The 17,242-nt window shown below is 40.9% G+C and overlaps 1 protein-coding gene across 2 annotated transcripts in view; it reads right to left on the bottom strand.

Annotated features, from left to right (window-relative positions):
- Window positions 1-7,716: 7,716 nt before the first annotated feature.
- The window catches only part of IL36G (interleukin 36 gamma), a 20,955-nt gene continuing 11,429 nt past the window's right edge, over window positions 7,717-17,242 (bottom strand). For both annotated transcript variants that reach the window (XM_045287153.1, XM_045287154.1), the window contains exons 3-5: window positions 15,679-15,786; window positions 14,078-14,217; window positions 7,717-9,214 (exon numbers count right to left, since the gene is read on the bottom strand). In XM_045287153.1, coding sequence (XP_045143088.1) covers window positions 9,005-9,214; window positions 14,078-14,217; window positions 15,679-15,786 — 458 coding nt within the window. In that variant the 3' untranslated portion in view covers window positions 7,717-9,004. The remainder of the gene's footprint in view (window positions 9,215-14,077; window positions 14,218-15,678; window positions 15,787-17,242) is intronic.

Raw genomic sequence — 17,242 nt, 5'->3', positions numbered from 1 at the left:
GCTAGATGGCCGCTTGTTTACTTTCAAGCCTTTAAGTCCCCAGACGCTATAGTCTCGATAGCCGGGCACCATCAGCCTTCTTCGCCACACTTACTTATGCCATTTTAAAAGAAAAAAGTGTTTTTGCATTGAGTAAGTATTTGAGTGGAGGTTCGATGTCCATCTGCTGCCTTAATACTAAACCTATAAATATATGCACATAGATCTATTTCCCCACTATCCTATATAAATATATTTACATATGTACATACCTGTATTTAGACCTCTATAAATGTCCTTCGCCTCCTAGTTCTTTCCTCTATTTCCTTTTACTTTCCTTTTGTCCCACTATCATGTCCAGCCTTCATTTGGGTACATTGCCCTTGCTGAATCCCCTCCAGGCCTCTCACACCCTCCTTACCACTAATTTTGGATCACTTGTTGCTTCCTTGTCCCTAGGTTGGTCAACACCACCTCCTTCCCTCCACCTCCCCCTTTCCCATGCCCCCCCCCCAACCATCGGTCCTACTGTTTTCGCCTCCAAACTGTTCATCGAGCCGCTCTAGATATATCTGCAGAAAAAATAATATGCACAAAAAATAAGGCATAGCAAGACAAAGTGACAAAAGAGAACACAACGATGACAACAAAAAAGAAAACCAATGACCCAGAAAAATAATTAATTAATTTAGAAAATAATAAGAAAAAAAATTTTTTTAAGAAAAACCTGCAAATAGATCAAGGTCTGTTTTTTGACCTCTATGTGTCTCAAGTTGGATGGGGTGCCATGCTCTGGTCCCAAAGTCTATCGTTTGCACTCCCTTGGGAGCTCCCTACTCTGCTTCCCCCTTTGCTCTGCAGAATGCCCTTAGTGTTTTGCCTCAGTGTGGTGGGTCAGGCCAGGCCAATCCTGACACTGAGTCTCCAGTGTTGTCCCCCATGGGGCCATGAGTCAGAGAGGGACATTGTGTCTCATAGTGGGATCAGCCATATGGTCCACTCGGTGCATTGGCTGTTCGGAGTGGGAATATCGTCTTCCAGGCCTGGTCGGCCAGGATGTGCTCCACTCTCTCGTCCTCCCCATTCATTTGCTCCCGTGTACTCTGATCATACATGCGCCTCTCCCCTAGCTGCAGCTTCAGTGCTGTACTCTAAAGTAAGTTCGTCTGGGCAGAGGGGCAGTTTTCTACGTAGCTGATATGGGGGCTGAACCCTCAGGCCCAGCCACTGGCTCCCCTCTCCATGCCGGCATGCTGCATTTGCATCCTGAACACCGGATTTAAGTCTGGTCCCTTTTTCCCTGTGGAGACACAAACAATACCCTCTCCTTGGGTGGGTCAGTGCCCTATTCCCCCCACACATCTCTATCTTTTTATTCCCCTTTCCCCACCCCCTCCTTTATAGTTGGCTACCATATGTACCCCTGGATTTGGTTTGTCTCCTGCCATACTACCTGGACCTCACCCCCGGAGTGTTTGTATACAGTAGTTTTTTCCCGTGCCCCTTTTTGCATTTTTTTTTCTTTTCTTTTCTTTTTTATAAACTTACCTCAGCAGACTCATGTTGTACTTGTCCTTTTGCCCTTGGCTTACTTCACTTAGCATAATTTCCCCCAGTTCTTCCATGCAGCGATATGCTTCATGTGTTCATCACTGCTTTTTAGTGATGGATACCATTGTATGTATGTACCACAGTTTTTTAATCCATTCATCTGTTGATGGAAATTTGGGTTGTTTCATACTCCTTGCAATTGTGAACTGTGTTGCAATGAACATTGGATTTCCATAGTGGCTGTATATACCTACAGGTCCACCAGTAGTGGATGAGAGTTCCTATCTCACCACAGCCCCTCTAATGCTTGTTGCGTTCTGATTTTTTGAATTGGGCTATCTTTGAGAGTGTTAGGTGGTATCTCATAGTTGTTTTAATTTGCATTTCTCTTATGGCTAATGATCGGGAACATTTTCTCATATGTTTATGGACCGTTTGGATTTCAGACTCTGAAACTTCTGTTCAGGTCCTTTGCCCACCTCCTCAGTGGGCAGTTAGTTTTTCTCTTATTGTAAGCTTGCAAAGTATTGTAGATTTTAGTAATAAGGCCTCTGTCTGATGTGTCATTGTTAAAGATGTTTTTCCAGTCAGTGGGCTCTCTTATTACTCTCTTGGTGAATTATTTCAATATACACAGGTGACTTATCTTCAGTATATATCACTTGTCTATTTATGCCTCCTCTGTATTTGTATCCTTCCCTATTTCTGATAGCCTAGGTATTCCCTTTGCCAAGGTTTTCAAGTTTGTCCCAATTCCCTCATCAATGGCCCTAATTGTTTGGGGTTTTATCTAAGGTTTGTGATCCACCTGGAGTTTATTGTTGTGCATGGAGTGAGGTAAGGGTCTTGCTTCATTTTTCTGCAAGTAGATATCCATTTTTTCCAGCACCCTTTATTGAAGAGGACATCTGCTTCCCATTTGATATTTTGGGGGGCCCTTACTAAAGATCAGTTGCCTATATGTTAATATTTTTATTTCTGGGTCTTTAGCTCTTTTCCATTAGTCTGAAATCTGTCGTTATACCAGTACCACACTGTTTTGACTACTGTGGCGGTATAATATGTGCTAAAGTCAGGTAGAGCAAGTCCTCCCACTTTGTTCTTCTTCTTGAGGAGTTCTCTGCTAATTCTGGGCTTCTTCCCTCTCTACATGAAGTTGGTAATCAGTTTTCCTATTCTTTGAAGAAGGATAATAGTATTCGTATCAGGATAGCATTAAACTTATACAGTGCCTTGGGCAGAACTGACATCTTTACTATATAGAGTCTTCCAATCCACAAGCCTGGGATGTTCTTCCATTTGTTGAGGTCATTCTTGGTTTCTGGTAGTAGTGTTTTATAATTTTCCTCATTGAAACCTTTCGTTTTTTTAGTCAAGTAAGTCCCTAGATATTTCAGTTTGTGCTTGGCTATTGTAAAGGGTACTACCTTTTTAATTGTCTCTTCTGTGATCTTGTCTGATGTGTAAAGCAGACTAATAGACTTATGTTTGTTGACCTTGTATCCTGCCACTCTGCCATATTCCTCTATTGCTTCCAACATTCCACTTGTGGAGTTTAGGGGATTTTCGATGTAAAGCATTATATCGTCTGCGAATAATGATAATTTCACCTCTTCCTTCCCCAGATGAATACCTTTGATGTCTTTTCTTTGTCTTATGTTGCTAGCTAGGACCTCCAGTCTACTACCACCTTTGTCATCATTAGGTGCCACTGAGTTGGTTCTGACTCGTAGAGACCAATGTATAACAAAAGGAAACACTGCCTAGTCCTGCTCCATCCTCACAATTGTCCCCATGTTTGAGCTTATCGATGCAGCTACTGTGTCAATCCATCTTTTCAAAGGTTTTCCTCTTTCCTCTGCCTTTCTACTGTACTAAGTATGATGTCCTTCTCCAGGGACTGGTCTCCCCCAACAACATATTCAAAGTACACGAGACAAAGTCTCAACACCCTTGCCTCTAAAGAACATTCTGACTTTACTTCTTCCAAGACAGATTTGTTTATCCTTTTTGCAGTAATGGTATTTTCAGTATTCTTCCCCAGTACAATAATTCAAATGCATCAATTCTTCTTCAGCCTTATTTATTTAATATCCAACTTTCACATGCTTATGAAGAAATTGAAACTATCAGAGCTTGGGTCAGAGACACTTTTGTCCTCAAAGTAACCTCCTTGTTTTTCAAAACGTTAAAGAGGTCTTGCACAGCAGATTTATCCAGTGCATTGCACCATTTGATCTCTTGGCTGCTGCTTCCAGAGCACTGATTGTGAATCCAAGGAAGACAAAATCCTTGACAGCTTCAGTCTTTTCTCCGTTTATCATTATGTTGTCTACTGGTCCTGTTGGGAGTATTTTGGTTTTCTTTATGTTGTAGTAATCCATACTGAAGGCTGCAGTCCTTAATCTTCATTAGCAAGTGCCTCAAGTCCTTCTCATTTTCAGCAAGCAAGAATGTGTCATCTGCATATCTAAGGTGGTTAATAAGCCTACCTCTCATCCTAATACCACATTCTTCTTCATATAATCCCGTTTCTCTAATTATTTTCTCAGCATAGATTGAATAGCTATGGTGAAAGGATACAGCCCAGATAGACCCCTCTCCTGATTTTAAACCAGGCAGTATTTCTTCCTTCTGTTTACACATCTGCCTCTTGTTCCATGTACAGATTCTGCAGGAGCACAATGTAGTGTTCCTGGGTTTCATTCTTTGCAAGGGTATCATAGTTTGTTATTGTCCACACAGTTGAATCCTTAGCACAGGCAATAAATCACAAGTAAACATCTTTCTGGTATTCTATGTTTTCAGCTAAGATCCCTCTGAAGTCAGCAATGATGTCCCTTGTTCTATGCCTTCTTCTGAATCTGGCCTGAACCTCTGGCATTTCCCTGTCAACATACAAAAGGGTCCCCAAAAGAAACCACTAAAGCTCCGCTGGGTGGAGCTTTCATAGTAGTCATTTTTCCCAATAGAGGAGTATTGAGCAACTCACTCCACATTAGTGCACCTAATGGCATTGCCTAGGAAGATTCTTTCTGGTCGCCGTGAATTTTTTCATAAAAGCAGTTTTGCTAGAACCTTGTCTTTTTGTGATGGCCAATTTAAGAGAACAGTGTGGGGCTGTGAAATTTTGTTTCCTGCCCAGGAAAAGTGAGGCAGACACTGTTGTGATATTGAACACAGCTTACACGGAGAGTGCTATGGGGAAAACTCAAGTGTACAAGTGGTTTTCTCATTTCAAAAACAGTGAAATGTCAATTGATGACAAACCTCATTCTGGATGTCCATCAGCTTCCTGAATGGATGAAAATGTCAACAAAATTCATGCACTTGTGCTCAAAGATGAGGTGGGAAAGTTATCTGGACTATCTTGGAGCTCAGTTCAGAGAATTTTAACAGAAGATTTTGGAATGAGAAGGGTCTCTGTGCAATCTGCGCTTCCATTTCTTGACTGACCAGCGAAAGGAGCGTTGACTGAAAACACGCTGTGCTTTGGAAAAATGGCTCCAAAGTGACACAGACTTTTTTCATGATGCTGTTCTTACAACCCTGAAAGCAAACATCAATCAAGAAGACACCCTCATCACCTCGCCCCCAAAAAGCTCATCAACTGAAATAAAAAATCAAGATGATGCCCATTTGCTTTATTTTTTATTCATGTTTTTTACATGAGGGGAATAGTGCATTTAGAGTTCATTCCACCAGGACAGATTGTTAATGAAGCATTCTATTTAGAGTTTCTGAAAAGATTGCCTAAGTGTGTGCCCAAAAAGGCCTGGTTTGTGGCAGATGGGGGACTGGTTTTGCCATCATGACAATGTATCTGTTCACGCAGCCAACTCACTGTGTCAGTTTGGGCAAGAAACAGTAAGCCTATCTTGTCCCACCTGCACTTTCTGCAACTTCTTTTTGTTTCCATGAACAAAGGGGGACATGAAAGGACAGAGAAGAGGTGAAGAAAAAAAACGAGGTAGGAGCTGCCAGCCATCCAAACAGATGAGTTTGAAAAGTGTTTCTAAGAATGGAATGGCATATTTGACAAATGGATTAAGTGTAATGGAGAGGGTTTTGAAGGTGATAAAGTTGTTCTGTAAAAAAAATTTAAATACATAGCTTTGAAAAAAATCTCCCCTTTTTGGGGGTGGGCGTAGCCCCTTGTGCTGTTGTGTCCATTGTTGGGTGATTTGCAGCAAAATCTTACTTGCATATGATATTAATGATATTGCTCTGTAATTTGAGTATTTTGTCAGGTCACCTTTCTCAAAAGTCATGTAAACAAAATTATACAATATGCACTTTTTATATCTGATTTCCTTTAATAATGTTTATATTCATCTAGTTGTATCTCTATGAGCAGTTCATGTCTTTTTTTACTGATGAGCAGTAGTATTTTGTATGGTACCATAATGTATTGATCTGGTCACCCACTGATAGAGATTTGGGTTTATTCCAATTTTAGGTTATCGTGAAATTATATTTGAGGGTTTAAGAACCTTTCTATAAGTTATTTAGTTCAATTTACTTTTATAGGACAATTCTAGAGAAGCCAACATCAACCAAATTAGCAAAGTCTATAAACTGTTATGTATCTATTTCTGTAGAAGCACACACGTCATCCCTAGCATGATAAACCTGAGTCTTTTCATACACAAAACTCCACTGGGATGATGCAGAAGAGCATTTTTCAAGCTGGACTAATCACCAGCATCCCCCACTTGTTAAAATATTTGAAAATGGAAAAGAAGGGTGTCACTGTTCATAGAAGCCTTCCCTGGTTTAAAAGCCAGGGTATAGTGTACTATTTCTCAAATGTCACGTGCAAACCACGTTCCATGAAAGTCTGTGTCCTGGTTCTACTAACTCTCCATGAGGTTATTGAACCTTGGTATTTTCATTTTGATTATTCTCTAAACCTGAAGTAAGAGCCTACTTGGAATCATCAGGGTGACCACCTTCCCCTTGAGGCCAGCTGCATGGCATCATAACTCCTGTTTGGGATTTTGTCTGAGCTCCTTATCTGTGCCAAGTCACAGATGTCCAAGGTATCACAGTGTCATGCATGAACAAACGTTTTCACTGTAAGGAACAATGGAGGGAGCACTGAGTCATCACTGAGCCTGTGGTAGGATGGGATGTTCTGTAGCACACAGAACCATAATCACATCATAACCAATGTATCATCAGATGCCAATGACCCATGTAGGTACCTGCCATCATTTATTAGCAGTGAGTACATAGGGTTGCTATGAGTGAGACGTGACTCGATGTCAGTTGGCCTTTTTCGTAATGGTAGAATAGAGATTCACTACAGACCTCAGAACCATAATCATGTCCTCACAAATATGCCATCAGATCCCAATTGTCTGTGTAGCAACCTATTTATTAGCAGTGAGTCTAATGTAAATGATCATTTATACAGAATAGTTATTAATATATAACATGTAGTAGTGTTAGCATTTATTGGCAATGAGTATAATACTCAAAACCAGCCATGGCAGTGGTAGTGGCTACACATTGGCTGCTAACTCCAAGGTCAGTAGTTTGAGACTGCTAGCCACTCTTCAGGAGAAAGATGAGACTTTCTGCTCTTGTAAAGAGTGACAGTCTCAGAAACCCACAGAGGCAGTTCTACTCTGTTCTGCAGGGTCACTATGAATCAAAAATGACTTGATGACAGGGAGTTTGGGTTAAAAAAAAAAAAAGGTAAATATTTGTGTTAGTCTGGGTACTTTAGAGAAACAAATCCACAGAAACTCATGTATAAGAGAGAGTTTTATGTAAAGGTTAAGTGCGCATCAAGAAAACATCCCAACCCAGTGCTGCCCAAGCCCACAAGTCCAACATTAACCCATATGTCCAACACCAATCCACAAAGTCCTCCACCATCTCACAAAACACACGCAATGATGCCGACTGCAGGGGGAAAGCCGAGTCAGTGAACATGTAAGCATTTCAGCACTGGCAGGAGTCTCCACACAGATGCTCCAGCACCCAGGGCTGCATCGGGGTAGGTCCATGTGGCTTCTCCTCAGGGATGTCTTGCAGGAAGTTAGCCTTGCAAGCTGAAGCAGGGAACTGCTAAGGCAGCTTCACCCTGTTGCGACCATCACAAAGCAATTGACCCGAGAACTAGAAAGGCGAGGCTTGCTGAGCCATTTATCCCGCTGCCTTTCAATTAACCCCACATGTGTTTATTGGCCAGGTTGGCACAATAAACTAACTAACTCAATATTCAATGACTGATTTTTCTATCCAAAAACTAGTTAGCTTAAGTGCCCATTTTAATAAAATTGCAGAGCTGAAATTGTATGCAACTGAAGAAAATGTTAAAGAATCAAGAGATGTTGCATTAAATTGGCTTGTAAATTGTTTGTTGGCGTTCCTAACAGAGTTGTGAAAACTGATTATTCTAAAGTTTAAAAACGTTTTTAATTACTATCACTATTTTGTAGAATTTACCTAAGGAAGCAAGCATTTTATGCATTAGTAGTATTGAAGTCAACTCTAGGGAAATCTTTTATATTTATAAATTGAACTGAGCTAAATCTCTCTACAGTCACTTCTAAAAGCACACGCTAAATTTCATCAGAACGTATCATCTGATGCATGGCTGGTAGGAAATCAAGCTTTCTGTTCCCTAAAGAGCCTTCTAAAGCAACTTACAGTCGTTTTTAAAGGATAGTGAATCTGCCTAAATGGAAAAGACTAGCATAAGCAGGAGAAACCAAGTCTGTGAGGCTGTAAACAGAATTGTTGTTCTGGAGTGTCATTTCACGTCATCCATTTCAGGCTTAATTCCCTGCCTTGAATTGATCACCATTGACAAGGCTCCTTTACTCCCTAGACATACCCCATTCCCATGCTGGCCACCGTGATTACAGTTTTCATTCAATTATAGTCTACTAATCTCAGTTTAGTCTCTGAGTTTTCTAATTTCACTTTAGATCTATTTTTGTTAGACCGCTTGTGTTTATACATAAACATGCATGTTTGGTTTTATGTGCACACATTTAAATTGGGGAAAGGGGGACAAAATAATTCCATGAAACACAAGGGTCCTTTCATTTCTAAAGGTCGAAGAGGGACACAGACAAGATAGTAAGATTACAGAAAGTAAGGCATGAAAAAGGAAAGAACACATAACAAAGAGCAACATGATGCGAGTCACAACTCTTGGGTAAATTTCTGAGAGTTTTGAAGCGAATGGTCCTGAACTCACATGACTCTGATCTGGAAAATGGAAAATGTTGGCTTGTGAGGAGAACCATGCAACATTCCATCCTTCCTGGTTCTGAGTCCACATTTGATTCCTTGGTTATTTCTTCTTCATCCCTAAAATGAGATCATCGCAGCCCTGCTCAATTCTTTATATAGGTGTGGAAATGGTGTACTATTTTAATGATAGGATATAGACAAAACCATATTGGGAATTAGAAGATGGAAGTGTGACCACATTTCGACCTCCTGCCTGGTTTCAAAACCCTGTAACTAAATCAAACTCCGTGTTGTATGTTTCTCCCCGTTTTGAAGTGAGAAAAATGGGCTGGCCTCTCGCTGAGGAAGCAATGAACTGGCCAGGGAAGGCTACAGACTCAAATGTGGAGGTCCTTCCTTTCTTGTCATGGTAGAAGAGAAAGGGCATCACAGGCTTGTCCTTGTTGTACAGATCCAGGATCTTTTCCTCCTGAAATGTAAGACAGAATAGTCAAGGGGAGGCATTGGGGTTGTTCAGAACACTTGCTCACAACTGAGACATGTTCTAAAGTTGGAAAAAGCTTCTCCATCTAGTAGAACAAGCCTCCAAAAGCATACTTGCAAAGAGCAGCCGAGAGCACACCCACAAAGCCTCACCATCCCAGGACCCATCCTCAAATGCAGAGCCACGGGGGAAAGATACAAGGGACAAATAAGTGAACGAGGGGCCACACTTGAGCAGTAATGAACTGGAACATTTTTTCACACAAGTTTGAAGGAATCTTCTAGAAAAGGAAGCCGATGCAAATTTGAAAGTGTAAATCAAGGAACCCACTTGTGAAAACTTAAAGAACAGGCACCCTAGTGCAAGACCCCTGCCCAGACAAAGGACAGGGAGATACAGTCTAACATATGGAAAGGGAAATATCATGAAAAAGACACATTACTTAACAAATCAAATGACTTGTACCAAAAAGAAAAAAGCAGAGAAATAGAAAAATGACTTCTATATTGCATCGTGAAGAAATTTTCTCATATACTATATAATTTCTGTAAAATAAGTAATTCTATGTAAATTATATAGAAACAAGTTCTTAGAGACAGAAATGGTCCAGAATTTGTCTCATTTTCAGTTTCATGATGAGTTCTTCTCCTAAAAACTTACATTACTCAGTTAATGCCATCCAGTTAATCCATTCAATACGGAGCCGTCAAAAACTCAAGAGTCCTCTTTGGCATCTCTGTTTTTAACCTGTCTTTCAACATTCAAGCCAGCAGCAAGCCATAAGGACTATTTCCCAAAGACTGTTGTAGTGATGTTGTAGCTTCTCACAAGCCCTCCCACAAAACCCCAATACAGGCCACTACCTGGACAATTGAGATAATGTTCTAATTTGTTCTCCTTGACCTCAACCTGTGTTCCAATCATCTATTTTCCCCAAAGTGAATCAGCAGCCTTTATACTGATGAAAAATAGAATGGTGTTACCTACTAGTTAAAAATGCTTCCATACTTTTCTATTGCCTTACAATAAAAATATAAACATTTAAACGGGTCTACAGGGTCTATAACATTCAAATATTACCTTCATCATTACTCTTACCTCCACCACTGTCCTGCAAACCTACTGGACAACAGCCACACCTATCTTATTCATTTCACCCCAAGAGAGAAACGTATTGCTACCCCGATGCACCTGGGTCTTGTCGTCCTCACTCCACCTGGACATTATCTCCCAGGCCTGTAGTTTCCCGTTCACTCAGATCTCATGCAACTATCTCCTCTTTCAATAAAACCTTAACACTCGCCCTCCGCCTACCACTACAGCCACCCATTTCCTTGCCAGGTTACTTTCATATTAGTACTAAGCATCATCTGAATTTAGCATGTTTACCTACTGATTTTATAATCATCATCGGAATGCTTATTAAATGGAAAAGTTCCTGGCTTTCGACTCAATAGATATCTGTTGACTGTTTAATAAATGAAAGAACATTCTCTTTTTTAAAATGTCAATACCTCTTCCCCATCCTCACTTTCAACTTCCTATTCACTAAGAAAATTAAAACAACTAAAAGAGAGTTTCCATAAGTCATACCACAACATGTGTTCCCAGCATCAGCTTTACACCGATGCCTTACTGCCCAAGCCACGCTTGCCACTCTCAAGTTAATTCCTCTATTGGGACAACAAATTTCTCCCTGCACTCCCCGATTTAAGAATGCTCCTCACCCATATTTGTAGAAGGCTATGGAGGACAATGGGACCCCAAATCCCATCTGCAGAGTAGCCTGTAAGAGTAAGCTTCTGGCAGATGCCCTCTAGCCACAGGTGAGGGTCTCAAATAACTTTATTAACAGAAATCATTGCAAACTTGAATACGCTGGATAAACTTGAGACTTGGTGAGTTGACCTCCCACTTATCCAACCTAATTTTTTCTAGGCTCAAGTATTTCTTGCTTGTTCCATGACAAAGATTTCTTCCCTGGCTTTTTAAATCTTGATGGTGGTCTTTTTTTTCTTACTCATTATTTGGTATTTTTCTCTTTATATTATGATTATTTTATCCTTAACACATTACTCTGTTTTTGTTTTTTATTGTTTCTGTTGGGTTTCTCAGTCTGTGAAGCACAGAAGCATAGCGATAATAACTGATGCAGAGGTCTATAGGAGATGTGGGGTGGGGTGGGAGATAAGGAGGGAGCACTAGAACTGATTGTGATTATACAACTCATTTAAAAAGCTATCTAACCATGGAAGTATATGATATGTGAATACTATATCAAGAAATCACAGGTGGGGGAGGGGAAGAAAGCAAACTTGACCGATGGTTACCATAGGTGAAGGGGAAAGAGTTGTGTATGTCAATGGTGGTAGAGTAATTTGGAAAAGTATATTAATAGTGGCTATCAAGCATCAAGAGTATAATACAAGTAGAAGTTGTGGAATTGGAGAATGTTCTGTTGTGTATATTTTTGCCACAATTAGAAAAATAATAATAACTACATGAATAACAGTGAGTACAAAGAAAAAGAAAATGTTCTAGAATTGAATATGATGACAATTGTATACTCGTCGACATGATTAAATTCTGCAATTGTATGAGGTGGATAAAATGCTAAAAAAACAATTACAACAAAAAATATTTCTGTCTTTCTTTCCTTCCTTTCTTCTTTGTACCTCTCGTTATCACACACCATCAATTCTACATCTTCTACTCACTCATTCACATCAGCATCACACTTGTTCTCATTTCCACCATCTTTAAAAAAATAAACACTTCTGTTACCCACCATTACTACCAGTTGCCCTTGCTGAAAAAATCTAGATGGGTTGCATTTGCTGTCTAATTCTCTCCTTGAATATGTCTCTTAAACTATTTCTATCCAGGCTTTCCCCCCACCACTACACCAATGCCACTCTCATCAAGGTCACTCTCATCTCCCTGCACCATAGAAAATAGTTAATGCTCTGTTGCTCTTCAAAGTCCCTCAGACGTGGACTAGTCCTTCTCCCAGGTCTGTGCTTAGTCTGTGTTCAAGCACCACAGCAATCTACCCACTGGGGATGACCCTGTTGCTATTTGAAATATTGGTGGCATCGCTTCCTGATTCCAACATCACACAAACTGTGACTGTGGCCTCACAAATTAGGAGTCTACAAGTTTACATTCTAGCATCATCTCTAGGGGGAAACATCTCCTTTGCCTGCTATGGGAGAAAATCCTTGTCTCAAAATCTCTAGCCTAGCTATTCCTTATTCTTGGTGATATCTACATGGGATTTATTTTTCCTTTTTCTGTGTCTAAGCTTGTCTTTTATACCTCAAATGTCATTGGGTTTAAGATGCATTCTACATTGACTAGACCTCATTAACATAAAGAAGCTCTACTTCCAAATGGGATGTATCCATAGATAGAGGGGTTAGGGCTCCCACATATATTTTTGAGGTACACTATTCAATCTATAACCCTCACCCAATTGCCATCTTTTTCTAGTTGAACTCTTACCTTCACCCCTGCCACCTGGGTTTCTTCATTAGTCTTTGGACATCACATTGCTGGATATTACATTACCTATTTCTCTTGCCTACTACCCACTACTGAAATCTTATTTTTTTCAATGAAGATTACTGTATTAGTTATTACAGCAACATGACTCTGTCTCTGTCTCCTGCACTACCAATCTCCCTTTAATATATCACACATGTTCCTATTATAATGATGTCTATAGCTTAAAATATCTTTCTCCTCTCACTACATGAGAACAGAGCTCTTTATCATCCTGTACATTGTATATGCCAAGTACCCACAATAATGTGAAGCCAATACATATCCACACAATAGCTGAATTTGATACACTTTATTCAACTGAGGTGTATCGAAGACACACAGCTAGTTATATAATGAATCAACTAGAGAACTTGGAAATTAAATAGTCAAGGTTGAAATTTAAGAAAGTGGAGCAGAAGGCTGATTTATCAGACAGGATAAGGTTGAAAATGTTTTTATTAGTTGAAAGATTAGAGTAAGAATTTCTCCTAGACCATACCCAAAATAATAATATGAAGATGAAAAGTATGAAAAAAATATTGTAATACTGAAGTGAGATCTAACAATGAGATTCAACAATGGATGAAAGGAATCCTAAAAGGAGGAATAAATCAGAATAAAGAAGAGACTCTATTTGAAGAAATTGTGCTTGACAATGTCTTCAAAGAAAGGTCGGAGTCCTTCCTCAACCAGGGAAGGACTCGCTAATGCCTTGTAGTAAACTAGCACTAGTAGTAATGCCTTGTAATAAACTAGTCAAAGGCAACATGAATTCACATAAATCAAAAGGAAAATGCAAAAAGAAATGAGAACATTTATTTTTTTTAATTCTAAATTTAGATTTTCTATCAAACAAGGAGGCTGGACCTGATCTGGCTTCCAAATACCTCTGTGGTTTTGGTTTGTATTGTTTGGTGTGGGTTTTGTTCATTCGTGTTACGTGCATCTCAGAGGTGTTGTGTCAATGGAGATCACCCTCTTGGAGCTGGGTTACATGCTTTTCCGTTGTTCAGTAAATGAAACCCAGCATCGATGAGCCTAGAGGGACAGCAAGTAGTCTGAGGGGGTTGTGGGGGAGGGGGCACAGTGGTGGTGGAGGGGTAAAAGGGAGACAATGTCAAGAAGTCCATGTAGAAAAAGATTGTTTGGAAACAGATTGTGGTAGCCATTGTACAATTCTACTTGATGTGATTGAAATATGGAATAATATTATATATATATGTATGCAATCCCAACTAATAATAAAAAAGGAAAGAAATGAAAAGTTGCTCTTTTTTTCCATGATGTTTTTCAATCACTCACCTTCAGTTTCAGTGTGGGTTGCCCTTGAACATCCTCACAAGACAAACACCTTTCTGGAGTCTTTATTCCCAAATAAATTGGAATGCCTTTGTCTTTCTCAAACAGCTCTGGATATTGGCATGGCATGAAAGTTACAGTGACTGTAAATTTAAAAGGGAGAGAGGACATCAGCTTCGGTGTGAAGTCAAGAAACGACCCTTTGATTGACAAGGTCATAACTTTCAAATGAAGCCAGACAAGATGTAAGGGCATAATCTCAGCTACCCTGGTGCTGGGGCCCTGGGGACATGCACTACACCTGGGATGTTATGCAGCCACAAGGTCAACAGTTTGTACCTACCAGCTGCCTCTCGAGAAAGACAAGATTGTCGGATCCTTTAATGACATACAGAAGCAGGAAACCGCCCCCCCCCCCACCCCCAGCGCAGTCCTACTGTATCCTACAGGTGGCTACGGGCCAGAATTGACTCAGTGGCAGTTGGTTTGGTTTTGGGTTTACTCTGGCCCCATGATCTGGCCAAACACTATGCTCAACGATTCACTCGTTTACACAAGGTGACAATCGCTGCCTTAGGAAACTAGACAAACATGAAGAATTAAACCAGTTGAATCCCTGGCCTAGAGATTTTTTTTATTATTCTAAATCATTTTATTGGGGGCTCTTACAGCTCTTAAAACAATCCGCACATCAATTGTGTCAAGCACATTTGTACATATGTTGCCACCATCATTTTCAAAACATGTTCTTTCTGTTTGAGCCTTTGGTGTCGCCTCCTCTTTTTCCCCCTCCCACCCTAGTGACCCTTTGATACATTATAAATTATCGTTGTTTTCATATCTTACACTGGCCCCTCTGCTTCAACCTCTGTAAAGGGTAATTTCTCCACTCTGGCAAGACTCCTCATGCTTGAAGAGCTCTGTCCGCTCATTAGCAAGATCTGTCGAATGCGGAACTGAGGTTGCCTCTTTGTGACAGCCATCCAGTATAGCTCGTCCTTGCCGTACTCTGTCCCTTGCACTCTGTGGTAAGCCAGTTCTCCAGTAAGTCTATCTCAGGTGTGGTCGGTCATTTTCTGTGTTCATCGTCATTGCCTTTTACTATTAAAATCTTTACAAACTTCGTTTTACCTTTTGGCATTGACATGAAAATATAACACCAGCAAATTGCATACTGTAACAGTGTATGTAGTACATATTACTAGTGATAAGATGTTAGTAGGAAAAAAAGAGAGGGGGAGGGGGCGGTCACAAATATGGTTCTTTCTAACTGAAATCATTGCTAGGTGGAGGATTGCACCTGCACTCCTTCTAAAGAGCCCTCAGAGTCACGCAGAACAAGATTCTCCTCTTCAACAGGAAAGGTCTTCCCAGAACTGAACGCAGCTCTCCTGTCCCCAAGGAGGCTTCTTTACCATCTCCTATCTCTACGGTCCAAAAACCTTTCCCTAGCAACAATTTCCAGCTGTCCGTGAAATTATAACCCCTGAAGGTGGACCCCATTACAAATGCCAACTTCAACAGGAGTGTGGAAGCCAATAGAACAGGGTGCCCATGAACAGGACTGATTCCCTTGGAATGAGCCACGGGGGAGGACCACTTACCTGGAGACACATTGGTACTCCCTGGAATGGCCACAAGGGTGTCACCCTGAAGGAACCACACCTGATGATTCAAATCGGTGATCTTCCCAAATTCAGGACGAGCCATCACTGTTTGGCGGAGAAGGCAGAAGGAAGAGACATACTAATTGAAGTAGCCTTGCTGGATCCAGGAGAAAGAGAATCTACTACAGGGTCTTCAGTAAGAAAGGCCTATGACTTACACACAAAGACTGGTAGCACTCACTCACATGGTCCACCATGAGACCCTTTCTTTCCAGGAAAGCCATTGGCTCTAATGAGAAGGGCAAGGCCTGTGAAAGGCAGTAAGTGGTCTCATTGAGAATATTGTTAAGACAGAGGATAATAAACATTCCCATAGTACATATAGTATATTAAGGTCCACCCTCGTTTTGGACGCCAGCTCTGTGTCTGGCCCTGTACTACAGATTAGCACTAGAGAAATGAACAAAGAATTGTGCACACCTTCTAGAAGCCAATTGGGGTGTAGAAAGTACCATGTGGTAAGGGTGGTATATGAAGGTAAGTCAAAAAATATCACTAAAATGCTAAAAAAAATATTTTGCAAAGTGTCAAAATGTAAACCAAAAATTTCTTGACATGCCCTCCATCTTTGCCTATACTCTTCTGAAGGTGGTGCTTCCACCTCTCTAACCTTCTCCCAAAGAATTCTTCTTTCTTTCATCTCTTGTTGTAAGGTGCTTTAACCTGTTGTTGACAGGTGGCCTCGCGTGCTTGAAGTCATGTCAACCCAACTTACAACCAATTGACACACTACCCGGTCTGCATGACCCTTCCAGTTGTTGTTGCACTGTGGTCTGTTGTTGCAACCACTGTGTCAATCCAGGGACCTTTCTCACCGATCCTCTGCCTCACCGAGCACACTGTCGTGCTCTAGGGATGGGCCCTCCTGACAACAGGTCCAAAGTACATGAGATGTCATCCCACCCCGCTCCCTGCGGGCTGGATTGATCTCCAGACGTGTTTGTCTGCTCTGCAGACAGTTCACGGCACTTTCCATATTCTTGGCCAACAGCATCATTCAAATGGACTAATTTTCAGTGGTCCTCTTTCTCCATTGTCCAGTTTGCACATGCCTAGGAGGTGACTGAAAGCACTGTGGTCTGAGTGCGGCATGCCTCAGGCCTCAGTGGGACACCATGGCTCTTGAACACTCTCATCACACCGTGTGCAGCCCGTTACATGACTTCTTGACCGCTGGGGAACCAAGTGAAATGAAATCCTTCACAGCATCATTCTTTTCTCGGCTCATTGTGACGTCGTCTATTGGTTCAGTTGTGAGGATTTTTCTGTTCTTCACATTGAATTCTAATCCACACTTAGGCTGATTTTCATCAATAAGTGCTGTAAGCCCTTTTGGCTTTGAGCATGTTTATGTTATCTGCATATATCAGGTTGTTAATGATCCTTCCTTCAGTCCTGATCACACATATGTTTTCATATACAGTGAACCCTCGCCACTTCGCGCTTCGACTTCCGCGGCTTCACTCTATCGCGGTTTTTGCGTAACAGCGCATGCTCTGTC

This window comes from Echinops telfairi, unplaced genomic scaffold, assembly GCF_000313985.2.
Source record: "Echinops telfairi isolate 266 unplaced genomic scaffold, ASM31398v2 ScPeMD7_11;HRSCAF=52, whole genome shotgun sequence".
Classification (NCBI taxonomy): domain Eukaryota; kingdom Metazoa; phylum Chordata; class Mammalia; order Afrosoricida; family Tenrecidae; genus Echinops; species Echinops telfairi.
This window is presented reverse-complemented; position numbering and strand designations above follow the sequence as displayed.